The sequence below is a fragment of the Bufo bufo genome, chromosome 5, assembly GCF_905171765.1.
Source record: "Bufo bufo chromosome 5, aBufBuf1.1, whole genome shotgun sequence".
Taxonomy (NCBI): domain Eukaryota; kingdom Metazoa; phylum Chordata; class Amphibia; order Anura; family Bufonidae; genus Bufo; species Bufo bufo.
In genome coordinates, this window is record NC_053393.1 from 198,607,781 (window position 1) to 198,622,437 (window position 14,657).

At 41.2% G+C, this 14,657-nt stretch overlaps 1 protein-coding gene across 5 annotated transcripts in view; it reads left to right on the forward strand.

The window, feature by feature from the left end:
- The window catches only part of ZNF236 (zinc finger protein 236), a 154,701-nt gene that overhangs the window by 76,479 nt on the left and 63,565 nt on the right, over nucleotides 1-14,657 (forward strand). For all 5 annotated transcript variants that reach the window (XR_005779072.1, XM_040432600.1, XM_040432602.1 and 2 more), the window contains exons 18-22: nucleotides 885-988; nucleotides 1,169-1,320; nucleotides 4,596-4,814; nucleotides 7,654-7,939; nucleotides 12,220-12,323. Coding sequence is in view for 4 of the 5 variants with exons in the window: in XM_040432600.1 (XP_040288534.1) it covers nucleotides 885-988; nucleotides 1,169-1,320; nucleotides 4,596-4,814; nucleotides 7,654-7,939; nucleotides 12,220-12,323 (865 nt within the window). In the remaining variant the exon portion in view is untranslated. The remainder of the gene's footprint in view (nucleotides 1-884; nucleotides 989-1,168; nucleotides 1,321-4,595; nucleotides 4,815-7,653; nucleotides 7,940-12,219; nucleotides 12,324-14,657) is intronic.

A 14,657-nucleotide genomic window follows, 5' to 3' on the forward strand; every position in this document is an offset into this window, starting at 1 on the left:
GAAGAGGCACATGGGGATGTGTACTGCTAAAAGTTCTGCCTGTTTGTAGGACATTTCTGGGGTGATAGGTAGATTAGCCCAGGGATACAGACTGCATCTAGATGGGAACCTTCTGCTTCTTCACTTTGATGGTGTCCAGGGCTGTGGTGCTCTTCTGCTACTCCACTAAAGTCTCGACTCGGGACGAGAAAGCATCAGGACGTTGTTTAAAGCGTACTTCAGAACACTTCTTCAGCCACCCTGTGGCAGTACTGGATGTACTCTAGTTGTGTACTAAGGCCCTGCCCCCTCTTTTTCCAATGCTGCCAGATCTTCAAGCAGATATCTTGCAGTAGCACTAAGGTCAAAGTATCAACGTAGATCTTGCATTTTCTCTGCAAACTGTGGTCCTCTCCTTCCTGACACCATAGACACATGCCCTCATGTGCCTTGTTGTAAATATGGCCCAGAGGTCCTCTTTAAGGGGGTTTCCAAGACTTTTTAACTGATGACCTATCCTCTTTATAGGTCATCAGTATCTGATAGGTGGGGGTCTGACACCCGGGACCCCCCCCCCCCAATTAGCTGTTTGAGAAGGCGCTGGCGCTTCTGTGAGCACCACCCTTTTTTCTTACAGCTTACCAAGCAGAGCGCCGTACATTGTACAGCCGTTGTGCTTCTTATCGCAGCGTCAATGCGACTGAGCTGTGGCTAGGGCACGTGACCGATGAACGTGACATCACTGACCTAGGCTAAGCTGCGAGAAGGCAGTGGCGCTCACAGGAGTACTGGTGCCTTCTCAAACAGCTGATCAGCGGGGGTCCTGGGTATTGGACCACCACTGATCTGATACTGATGACTGATGGAATCCCTTTACCAAGTATGTATTCTTCTTCTTATTTTAGACTGCCCACTTAATTCAGGAGGATACACAGGAAGAAATTGAACTTCAGACTCAACGTACTCAATTTTTGGAATCTACAGAAGATCAGGGCAGGCGTGCCTACAGGCCAGTATTACATATATAGATAGACAGACAGATATAGATGTCTGTCTATAGAGAGGAAGATACACAGTATTTATGCATGCCCTATATATAAAATAAACTATTATTATAGAATTCCAGTGTAACATTACTAAAACTAAAATGTAACTGTAAATATTCACAATACATACTTTTCTAATACAGATGTGAGTATTGTAATAAAGGTTTCAAGAAGTCCAGCCATTTGAAGCAACATGTTCGATCACATACCGGAGAAAAGCCATATAAGTGTTCTATATGTGGCCGTGGTTTTGTTTCATCTGGAGTACTTAAGTCACATGAAAAGACTCATACAGGTAAAGTGTCCTAGTGGACATGCACTAATGTTTCCAGGGTTCATTTTACATTCTCTGTCCACCAAGGGTGTGTAAACGTGTTATGCTTAAAGGAGTACCCCATGAAAAGTATTAATATGCAATGAATATGTTATTTCAAATAAAGGGTTATTGCAATACACATGGAATAAACATATTGTTTGGGTTTTTATGTACAGTCGTGGCCAAAAGTTTTGAGAATGACACAAATATTAGTTTTCACAAAGTTTGCTGCTAAACTGCTTTTAGATCTTTGTTTCAGTTGTTTCTGTGATGTAGTGAAATATAATTACACGCACTTCATACGTTTCAAAGGCTTTTATCGACAATTACATGACATTTATGCAAAGAGTCAGTATTTGCAGTGTTGGCCCTTCTTTTTCAGGACCTCTGCAATTCGACTGGGCATGCTCTCAATCAACTTCTGGGCCAATTCCTGACTGATAGCAACCCATTCTTTCATATTCACTTCTTGGAGTTTGTCAGAATTCGTGGGTTTTTGTTTGTCCACCCGCCTCTTGAGGATTGACCACAAGTTCTCAATGGGATTAAGATCTGGGGAGTTTCCAGGCCATGGACCCAAAATGTCAACGTTTTGGTCCCCGAGCCACTTAGTTATTACTTTTGCCTTATGGCACGGTTCTCCATCGTGCTGGAAAATGCATTGTTCTTCACCAAACTGTTGTTGGATTGTTGGAAGAAGTTGCTGTTGGAGGGTGTTTTGGTACCATTCTTTATTCATGGCTGTGTTTTTGGGCAAAATTGTGAGTGAGCCCACTCCCTTGGATGAGAAGCAACCCCACACATGAATGGTCTCAGGATGCTTTACTGTTGGCATGACACAGGACTGATGGTAGCGCTCACCTTTTCTTCTCCGGACAAGCCTTTTTCCAGATGCCCCAAACAATCGGAAAGAGGCTTCATTGGAGAATATGACTTTGCCCCAGTCCTCAGCAGTCCATTCACCATACTTTCTGCAGAAGATCAATCTGTCCCTGATGTTTTTTTTGGAGAGAAGTGGCTTCTTTGCTGCCCTTCTTGACACCAGGATATCTTCCAAAAGTCTTCGCCTCACTGTGCGTGCAGATGCGCTCACACCTGCCTGCTGCCATTCCTGAGCAAGCTCTGCACTGGTGGCACTCCGATCCCGCAGCTGAATCCTCTTTAGGAGACGATCCTGGCGCTTGCTGGACTTTCTTGGATGCCCTGAAGCCTTCTTAACAAGAATTGAACCTCTTTCCTTGAAGTTCTTGATGATCCTATAAATTGTTGATTGAGGAGCAATCTTAGTAGCCACAATATCCTTGCCTGTGAAGCCATTTTTATGCAACGCAATGATGGCTGCACGCGTTTCTTTGCAGGTCACCATGGTTAACAATGGAAGAACAATGATTTCAAGCATCATCCTTTTAACATGTCAAGTCTGCCATTTTAACCCAATCAGCCTGACATAATGATCTCCAGCCTTGTGCTCGTCAACATTCTCACCTGAGTTAACAAGACGATTACTGAAATGATCTCAGCAGGTCCTTTAATGACAGCAATGAAATGCAGTGGAAATGTTTTTTTGGCATTAAGTTAATTTTCATGGCAAAGAAGGACTATGCAATTCATCTGATCACTCTTCATAACATTCTGGAGTATATGAAAATTGCTATTATAAAAACTTAAGCAGCAACTTTTCCAATTTCCAATATTTATGTAATTCTCACAACATTTGGCCACGACTGTACTTTATATTTTCCTCTAAAATTCAAGTTATTTTGATAATTATGTAGTAAAAATAGAAGGGCACTCTCTAAAGTAAATGGGAACAGTGGATATTAATACATGCAAATTTATTGATATCTTTAAAATATGTGGCTCAACAGTAAAATTCACAATAATATTAATATAGTAAATACCATTGTAGACTAATTCAAGCAATATAAGTAAGATCAACAATCCACATAAAAAGAATCAGTAATATTCGATATAAAACAATATTCGATAAATATCGATAAAAACTTGTTCGATTATAGCAAAAATTCCTTTAAACAACTCTGGAGGTCCACATTGGTAATGGTAATACAGTCTCAAATTTTTAAGTCCCAATTTTCGATTGATAACACTCCAATATTCGAGTCTCAAATGATTAACAGCTGTGCATAGAGCTGCAACAGCGGCGTCCCGCTGTAATATTAATATTTAAAGCGATGGCTTACTTCAAAGATTGTTCGGTCTTACCCGGAGGGTTCTTAGTAGGGGTCTCCTACCTTCGTCTCGTTGCACCTTTTTGGCTGTATCAGGGCCTTGTTCACGAGCGCTGTTTGTTTCTCAAGAGGATCCCCACGCTCCTGCCGGAAGTTCGCGTAGTCTCGCTGAAGGTGAATATTCCTTATCAAGCAAAGACCTCCTACAGCGGGCGTTCACAGGATCGGTTTGTAGTTGAAAACACTCGCCTCCAAAATCGACCGAAAATCTTAGTCTCTATTCCAAATGTGTAGTCCGTTTACCATACGCGTTTCGGGGTTAGAGTAGTTGACCCCTTCATTGATAATTATGTGACAAGACAAGAGAGAGTATTTCTGCATAACAAGACAGACATTCAGGAATCTAGGAATGTTGGGTAGTTGGCCCATTTTTTGGTTTTACATTGATATATATATTGGTAATTTTTTAAGGGGTTACCCCATGATTAATGTAAAAATCATACAGTACATTACAATTTCTGTCTAACAAAGCTAGAACCAGCCCAGTATCTTACATGGATCCAGAGATCTCCCCGTTCATTGCTCTGCTAGATTTATATCAAGCTGGCAGCTCAAGGGGAGTGTCTTTTTTCTGCTGCAGCTCAGGAGGTGTGTCCATTCTTCTGCAGTTCTCTCCCTATCACAGCTCAGGGGGCGTGTCTCATTCTCTGCCTATCACAGCTCAGTAGGCAGTTGAAAGATGAAACTGAGCATGTGCGGCCTTCTCAGTGAGAATGTTAAAGCAATAAGAAAAAAACAAACAGTAGTTGGCGCTATACAGATACATTTGACTGAATAACTCAGTGGCTATGCAAAATTTTTAATTACTTGCAATTCCAAAAGTATTGAAATCCAGTTGCTGGTTTGATAACTATAGAATAGTTTTTGTGGGACAACCCCTTTAAGTCTCTTTTTTTTAATGGGATATTACATTTAGCAACAGTGCTAACTGCATTATTTGCATAGCTCCTAACATATAATATAGACCCTTTTGCATATATTGATATTTTGTTTCTGGTTTTCCAGGGGTTAAGGCTTACAGCTGCACCATCTGTAATGCGTCCTTCACTACGAATGGTAGTCTGACCAGGCATATGTCCTCACACATGAGCATGAAGCCCTACAAGTGCCCTTTCTGTGAAGAGACATTCAGAACGACTGTGCACTGTAAAAAACACATGAAGAAGCATCAGAATATTCCTCCAGGTCTTGTTCCAGAAAATGATGGGACCACAAGAGAGGAAGGTAGGGCTCTATATAGGGTGATTTAGTAAAGTGGCTTGTGTCTTTATATTTTAGTGACTTAAACAGGTTTTGCCATGATTGATGTTAAAAAAAAAAAAAATCTGACATAATATAGTACATTACAGTCTTTTTTTTTTTTAACATATCTAGAACCAGCCCTGTACCTCAAATGGATCTGGAGATCCTCCCGTTCACTGCTCCTATTGCTCTGCTAGATTTCAAGCTGTTGCTGCTCTCTCCCTTAAGTTAAGGGGGGTTGTTCTTTCTCACAGTTTGTGTCCTTTCTGCTGCAGCTCTCTCACTGTTACGGTTACTGCTTCTAACAGTAGATAGTGCTGGTGGCAGTTGGAATGGAACTGTGCATGTGCGACCACCTCAGTAGGCGGACGTGCACATGACTTTAAAGATTAAACACCAAGGGGTACCATTGTAATGAAGAGAATATTTCACAAGCCCCCTTATGAGGGCTTATTTTTTGCAGGACAAGTTGTACTTTCTAATGGCACCATTTACGGTTGCATACCATGTAGTAGGAAGCAGAAAAAAAAATTCCAAATGGGGTAGAATTGGGAAAAAAACGCAATTCTGATAAATGTTTTTATTTAAAAAATTTTACACCGTACACTATGCGGTAAAATTTACCTGTTATCTTCATTCTCCAGGTTAGTACGGTTACAACGATACCACACTTGTATAATTTTTCATGCGTTTTACCGTATTTTTCACGGGGGAGGGAGGAGGGGCCAGGATGTCATGCAAATGCTGCGGGGCGGTGCGGTCACTGTACTCCGGCCCCACCGCTCACTCACTTCCTTATTGCCTAAACATTTTATAATAATAGCTTTCATTGATAGCTTTCATTGAAGTTCCGATCCCCAGCCCCATCTGTACTACTTACTAAATGTTCTGTAGCAGGCAGAGCAGGGCGGGCGGCCGTCCGTAACTCACTGACGTCATGTTCCTGCGCCGCCTACTTCATTTATAAAGTAGGCGGCGCAGGCACGTGACATAAGTGAGTTTCGGCTGGCCGCCCGCCCTGCTCTGCTTGCTACAGGACATTTAGTAAGTAGTACAGATGGGGCTGGGGATCGGAACTTCAATGAAAGCTATTATTATAAAATGTTTAGGCATTAAGGAAGTGAGTGAGCAGTGGGGCCGTAGTACAGTGACCGCACCGGCCCCGCCGCATTTGCATGACACCGGCCCCTCCCACAGGTTTACCGTAGCTCCGGTATATTAGGGCATCTGTGGATGCCACTATTATGGGATGGGGGATATGTGGATGGCACTGGTATGGGGGGTGATCTGTGGATGGCACTGTTATGGGGTGGGGGATCTGTGGGTGACACATATATAGCAGTGCCATCCACAGATCCACCCCCTATAACAGTGCCATCCACAGATCCCCCTCCATAACAGTGCCATCCACAGATCACCCCCCCCATAACAGTGCCATCCACAGATCACCCCCCCCCCCATAATAGTGCCATCCACAGATCACCCCCCATAACAGTGCCATCCACAGATCACCCCCCCCCCCCCATAACCGTGCCATCCACAGATCACCCCCCCATAACAGTGCCATCCACAGATCACCCCCCCATAACAGTTCCATCGACAGATCACCCCCCATAAAAGTGCCATCCACAGATAGCGCCCCCCTCAGATCCCCCCCATAACAGTGCCCCCCTCAGATCCCCCCCATAACAGTGCCATCCACAGATCCCCCCATAACAGTGCCATCCACAGATCCCCCCATAACAGTGCCATCCACAGATTCCCCCCATAAGAGTGCCATCCACAGATCCCCATAACAGTGCCACCCACAGATCCCCCCCATAACAGTGCCATCCACAGATCCCCATAGTAGTGTCATGCACAGACCACCATTAGTTCAAAACCCACCAAAAGCACACCTTTTGGTTAAAAATATTTTTTTTCTTATTTTCCTCCTCAAAAACCTAGGTGTGTCTTATAGGGCGAAAATTACGGTAATACTGAAAAAAAAAAAAGGTTTATAACCATATTCTGACCCCTATAACTTTTTTTGTAGTTATGTGTACAGGGCTGTGTGAGGGCTCATTTTTTGCGGGACGATCTGTTCTTTTCAGTGATACCAATTTGAAGTGTGTGCAACTTTTTGATCACTTTTTATAAAAAAATTATTGGGTAGTTGAAGTGACAAAAAATGGCAAATTGGCTGTTTTTATTTTATTTCCCGTTTTAAGCCATTTGCCGTATGCCATTAATATTGTTATATTTTAATTGTATGGGCATTTTCGCACACGGCGATGCCCATGATGTTTATTTTTTATCATTAGCTAAGTATTTTTATTTTTATTTTAAGGAAAGGGGGGTTATTTGAACTTTCATGTTTTTTTGTTTTTTTTTTACTTTTTTTAAGTCACCTTGGGTGACAATAACTGGCAATTATTAGATTGCCCATTGTGTTCATTGATGGCAATATAGCCATCATTGAACAATTAATTTGCAATATAACAATACCACCACCACCTAGTGGCCTGTGTTGGTATATTCCTGAAATAGACACCGAACTCTGCTTGAGGCTTCGGGCTATTTCAGCAATGTAACAAGTTCCCCGTTCTCAGTCAGGGAACGATAAATAGCAGAATCCTGGCAGCTATGGCGCCATGTTTAGGGACCAGACTTCCATCGTTCATATACGGTGGAGGTCCTTAATGGGTTAATGTGCTTGGTCTGGTAATATTGGCTAATGTTATGAATTCTGTACTGCAGTGATTATGAGGTTAACATAAATAATCAAATGTTGTGGGGTACTACATGCTGTGAACATACATTAAAACACTACTTTGAATAGGAGATATGTGCCTTGAAGATGATGATGAGAATAGTGAAAGAACCGGATCACGGAAGTCTCGTCATGGAGTCATCACTTTCACTGAAGAGGAAACGGCTGAGTTGGCAAAGATTCGGCCAAGAGAAGGAGCCACCATCTCGGAGAAGGTGCTGGTCCAGTCTGCAGCAGAAAAAGATCGTATAAGTGAAATTAAAGATAAACAGGCTGAACTGGAAACTGAGCCCAAGTTTCCCAATTGCTGCACGTTTTGCCCTAAAAGCTTTAAAAAGCCCAGTGACCTAATCAGGTATAACATCTACTTTTATCTTTTCATCTCTTAACCAGTGCTTGACTTTCTTGGTGTAAAAAATACTGATAATGGAAATGTAAATGTTCTTTTTGAGACATATATTTCTATTTGCTAATTGTAATTTGTTTCACCCCCAACTCATGTGCATACAGTTTGAACCCTTTCCTTATGGCCGGCATTGTCATGTGATCCCAGTCTGATCACCAGTCTAGAGCTTGCTCTCCTCTGTAGATAAGAAGTCAGTCTCTGCTGTGTAGCTGACTTCCTGTAAACGACAGAGTTACATGAGCATCTCTCTTCCTGTGCACTAGCCTTTATTCTCCTGGTTTCTCTGTAGAGTGCCGCTGAAGATATAATTTCTTCCTTATCTTAGAGGCCAGGTGTACAGAGATATGGTAAGTGAGTCAATAAAATGAATAGCTGCGGAGTTAAAGAAAATTCCCTCTGACTAGCTCTGCTTTTTTGTACTATCTGTATGCTGTGTGCAGAATCTCCAGTGTATTTCTATAAGCTGCAGCCCCATACTGCCCTCCCTGCCTTCTGCTTGTTAGAGTTGATGTGAGGATACAAGCAAGAGGCCTTAGAGATGGGCTGCAGCTATATCACATACAATACACAGAGACATGGCAGTGTGAGCATGGAGACAGCAATCCTGTGTCACTGACCTATTACTTGCTGTCCTTATATAGAACTCACAGCAGATAAAGTGTAGTGTGATGAGATCGTCCTTCTATGTCTTGCAAAGCAATAGGCATTCTCAGAAATTTGATGCATTTTAAAGGTTATGGACATGTTCGGTGCAATTTTTTAATTACTGCATTTTACTCATTTGGGGCTAAAAAAGATTATTTTTTTTCAATTGGTCTGTTAAAAATGTTTAGCAGTTTTTGTGATACAGGGTGTTAAAAATCAGTCTATTTGCAGACTCTTGCTCCTGAGTTCTGTCAGCTGACTGCTCATGTGAAGCCTTCTAATTGCAGACTCTTGCTCCTGAGTTCTGTCAGCTGACTGCTCATGTGAAGCCTTATCTCAGATCTCCTGACCTCATAGGCACTCATTATAGCAAAACTCTTATCAAACTGATAAGAATATGGTTTAAATGCTACTTGGGGACACGTCACGTCTAAAGGCAATTCATTGGCTGCAGTGGCACACATTTACCAGTCTTTGCAGGAAGTTTACATACAGTGACCATAAGTGCAGTGAAGACAGCACGGAACCCACAGAGCCAGAATGAAGCATTGGGAAGCAGGTAAGTATACAGTGCCTTGCAAAAGTATTCACTCCCATGACTTTTTTCGTATTTTGATGCCTCACAACCTAGAATTAACATGGATTGTTTGAGGATTTTCATCATTTAATTTACAGAACATGCCCACAACTTTTTTTATTTTTTTTATTGTTAAGCAAACAACAAATAGGACAAAATAACAGAAAAAGTCAATGTGCATAACTATTCACCCCCCTAAAGTCAATACTTTGTAGAGCCACCTTTTGCGGCAATCACAGCTCCAAGTCACTTTGGATAAGTCTCTATGAACTTGCCACATCTTATCATTGGGATTTTTGCCCATTACTCCTTGCAAAACTGCTCCAGCTCCTTCAAGTTGGATGGTTTGCGCTTGTGAACAGCAATCTTTAAGTCTGACCATGACCACTGATTTTCTATTGGATTGAGATCTGGGCTTTGACTAGGCCATTCCAATACATTTACATGTTTCCTCTTAAACCCCCTCAAGTGTTGCTTTAGCAGTGTGTTAGAAGTCATTGTCCTGCTGGAAGGTGAACCTCCGTCCTAGCCTCAAATCACGCACAGAGTGGTACAGGTTTTTCTCAAGAATATCCCTGTATTTAGCACCATCCATCTTTCCCTCAACTCTGACCAGTTTCCCAGTCCCGGCTGCTGAAAAACATCTCCGCAGCATGATGCTGCCACCACCATGTTTAACTGTGGGGATGGTGTTCTTTGGGTGATGTGATGTTTTTGGTTTGCGCCAGACATAGCGTTTTCTTTGATGGCCGAAAAGTAAAATTTTAGTCTCATCAGACCAGAGCACCTTCCTCCATACATTTTGGGAGTCTCCCATGTGCCTTTTCGCAAACTCACAACGTCCCTTTTTGTTTTTAGCTGAAAGTAATGGTTTTCTTCTGCCCACTCTGCCATAAAGCCCAACTCTATGGAGCGTACGGCTTATTGTCGTCCTATTTACAGATATTCAAGTCTCTGCTGTGGAACTTTGCGGCTCCTCCAGGGTTACCTTAGGTCTCTGTGCTGCCTCTCTGATTAATGCCCTCCTTGCCCGGTCCATGAGTTTTGGTGGGCGGCTGACTCTTGGCAGGTTTGCTGTTGTGCCATGTTCTTTCCATTTGGTTTTGATAGATTTGATGGTGCTCCTGGGGATCATCAAAGATTTGGATATTTTTTTATAACCTAACCCTGACTTGTGCTTCTCAACAACCTTGTCCCTTACTTGTTTGGAGAGTTCCTTGGTCTTCATGGCAGTGTTTGGTTAATGATGCCTCTTGCTTAGGTGTTGCAGTCTCTGGGGCATTTCAAAAAAGGTGTGTATATGTAATGACAGATCATGTGACACTTAGATTGCACACAGGTCGACGTCATTTCACTAATTATGTGACTTCTGAAGGTAATTGGTTGCACCAGAGCTTTTTATGGGCTTCCTAAGAAAGGGGGTGAATACATACGCACATGCCAATTTTCTGTTTTCTATTTCTAAACAATAGTTTTATTTATATATTTTTCTCATTTTACTTCATCAACTAAGACTATTGTGTTCTGATCCATCACATAAAATTCAGATTAACAAAACATTGAACATAACGCTGTAATGTAACAAAATACGAAAAAAGTCAAGGTGGTGAATACTTTTGCAAGGCACTGTAGTTCCCTTCAAAGGTTCTGCTGAGTGGGGAGAAGGGGGATTGGTTTAAAAATAAATTGTGAACAACCCCTTGAAGACTGTCTGGGTGAATTGATGCCATTCCTGTATGACATGTTATGCGCCTTTGAAGATTTCGCCATCTTGAACCAAACTTTTGTCATATGTTAAAAGTAATCGACCAGTGGGGTTCTTCATCTTTCTGGGTCACAACATGATATGCCAGAAAACAGAGGACTGAATTTGCTTTTTTTCTGAGCTTGTACTTTGCATTACAAGGAGGCAAATGTATTCTCTGATATTTATCCGACATCATTTTCAGAGCTTCCCCACACGCAGGCTTTGAAGATTACATCGCTTTCTGATCTGATCACCGCCACTCTCCAAATAAATACGTCGCCTGTTACTGCTGATGATGCTCCTGATAAAGTGAATTTAGAATTTCAATGTTGGAAATGAACACTTGCTTGGGAAATGTTTTCCAGAGATTATTTGTAATGAGGGAACAAACTAATGTTCAGCTAATGACATAAGTAGGCTGCTATCAGAAAGTTTTCCCTTGGAATGAACATGGCAGCATGTTGGATAATGGTTTATATTTATTACGTTAAGTGTTTTGGGATCCCACTAATGTGCTCACAGCGGACTCTCTCTTCTGCCTTTAGCAACCAATCAAATTTCATCTTTCATTTTCCAAAATGAAATGAAAAGTGGAAGCTGATTGGTTACTATGGGCAACTAAGCCAGCTTTCCTTTATCCCAGTTTTGCTAAATCTACCCCATTAATTGTCTTCGCTGTGCCAACCTCTGCGTTTTTATTTATTAGCCACTACGGTTTGGCTATCTCATATTCTTTTGGTCACAAAAGGGTGAAATATTCAAAAACGAATAGCAAACACTATATAGCGCTTTCCCTCAACAATAATTTTCGAGGGCTAGTGCGATGTGATTTAATCCCAGTGCATTCACACGACCGTGTGTATTTTGCTGTCCGCACAACGCGGATTCACAAAAAATATGGATGACATCCATGTTGCATTCGTTTTTGTGGATACATTGTAACAATGCCTATCCTTGTCCACAAAAGAGACAAGAATAGGACAAGTTCTATCTTTTTTTCGGGGCTACAGAATGGACATACGGATGCGGACAGCACAATTTTTGCTGACCCATTGAAATGAATGGGTCCGCGACCTATCCACAAACAATGTGGATCAAAAATACGGTGGTGTGAATGGGGCCTGACTGATTGAGAATTCTGGTAAATGAGTATACAGTTCCATAACTATCTTTTAATATAAGATGTAATTCATGGCTAATATACATTTACGTATGAAAAAGATGTATAAAACATCAAATAAGTATTCTTCTTCCTTTCAGGCACATACGTATTCATACTGGAGAAAAACCTTTTAAATGCGATGAATGTGGGAAGAGTTTTACAGTGAAATCAACACTGGATTCCCATGTGAAAACCCATGCAGGTTAGTGAATACACATCACAGAAGGTTCTGTACTTGATCCACAGCAGGATGTCTTCCCATGATAAAAACCCTTTACTTTGTCAAGCTGTGACACTTTCTTTTCTCTTAGATTCTGTAAAGAGTAGGGAAAATAGGTGACAAAACAGGTCCCTGATGAGGTGAAGAGAGGTTTCTGAAAAATAAAATAAAAGACAATTCTGGAAAAGGTTTAGCTATATTTTAAAATACATTTTCCGATGTGTAAGGCTCTGAGAATGTATAACTAAAATTAGGAGCAAAATCTGAGTGTCAGAAGAGAAAGGAAATAGGCATAAGGAAGGTTTTATAAAAAATTCCTAACCCCTTAAGGATAGAGCAAATTTCCGTTTTTTGCATTTATGTTTTTCAGTACTTACCTTCCAGGAGCCATAACTTTTTTTTATTTTTCATTCACATCGTCGTGTGAGGGCTTGTTTTTTTGCAGGACAAGTTGTACTTGTAAATAAATGTAAGAATAAAGATAAACCTGGAATCTTTATTAAAGCAGGGCAACTTTGTGGAATTTTTGTGGAACTTTTATCTAAAGTTCGATTTGGTTATAAACATCAGAGCTGAGGTAGTTTTCATATACTCACATCAACTTTGCTGAATGTGTCTTACTCCCCGTCCTTCTCCTCAGCTCCCAGTCACTGGTTTTCCTTTTTAGCTAATTATTTATTTTCTTCAGCTGCTAATTTTACTTAAAGAGGACCTGCCACCACTCCTGGCATGCCTATTTTAATATCTCCATGTAATAACCATTCTGGAACATCTATTCTTAAAACTCTATGTTGTGCCATTACTTTATTATTTCTACTAGAAGTTATGAATTAATTGCTAGCAGTCTGCAGTAAGGGTACATTGGATAGAGTGAGTCTGTACAGGTCAACTTTTTACCACCCCGTAACCAGTTTGGGTGTGTACCTGTACAGACTCACTCTTTCCAATCAGTGCTGCCATTTTTAGACTGTACAGGTACACACCTCAACTTGTTACTACCCCTCTGTACCCTTACTGCAGACTGCTAGCAAATTATTCATAACTTCTTGTTGAAATAACACAGGAATGGCACAACATAGAGCTATAAGAACAGATGCTGCAGAATCGTTATTACATGGAGAATTTATGTAGCTACTAAAACAGGCATGTCAGGAGCGGTGAAAGGTCCTCTGTAACAGTTGTGGAGCGTGTCCTCTCAGTCACTCTCCTCAGTTACCCTCTGACTGAAAATGAAACTAACTCCCCAGCAACACGTATCACTTCCCATTTTGTCTTAATCTGAACCACTAATCAGTTGTCAGACAAAGCACCTTCTTCCAGTCTCTTTTTCTGGCTTCTGAACAGTGCCACAGCCAGAGATAGGGGCCCACAGGAACCTGCACTACCCAAAGATGGCTTCTCCATTTTCATCACCCACCAGTGCCATGTACATAACAGAGGCTACCCTGGACAGTAGTCTCTAATATTTAACCTGCCATCTCTCCCTTTCTTTGCCACTGGCTATGAAGAAATTATCAACACGTCAGCATTGTAACATTTGCTCTCCTAAAGGATTACTGCTACCCAACACACCACCCTACCTTCAAGTAAACAGCCATAATGTTCTACTAATACAGTTTTATGTTGCATACGATGTAGTGGGAATCTGGAAAGAAATTCAAAATGGGTTAAAATGGGTTATTCTAGGACTATGCGGTCATTGTTTGAATGGAGGGATAGAGACCTCGAAAAGTGGCTCGGAGTAATGTGTAACTACAAATGATGTCAACCTCCTAGGAAAATCTCATTAGTGAGCTAGGTCCCGTGGCTTCATTAACACTATCACTCTGTATAGGGTTGAGCGGTAGAACCCTAATAATGTGATATAATGCTAATTGTTCAGACACCATACTACATAGTGCAATGCTGGTATGTCATTAATTGAATGATATATGGAAACAGCTTTTCGTAGGTTTATTTTTTTATTCTGAAAAAATAACTTTTTCCCTATCAATCTTTTTGTGTGTCATTTGAATACATGGCTGGATTTAATACAGGCAGTAGAGAACATTATGGGTTTAGAGTAAAAAGGAAGAGGATTGTGGAACAGCATTATAATAAAAAGCAATATTGACTTTCATTTCATTAGCTTGCTAAGAGCTTTTGTGTAAGACAAATTGGGTGTCACTGGGGGATGAAACGAACAGCAGCTTTAATGAAGTTGAAACCAAAAAATGGTTTCTGTAATATCACTTCTGAGATTTTCTCCGCAAAGCCTGGAGCAAACTCTGCTTAATGTGGATACACACATTGGAATTGGGGTCAGTGAAGTGGAAC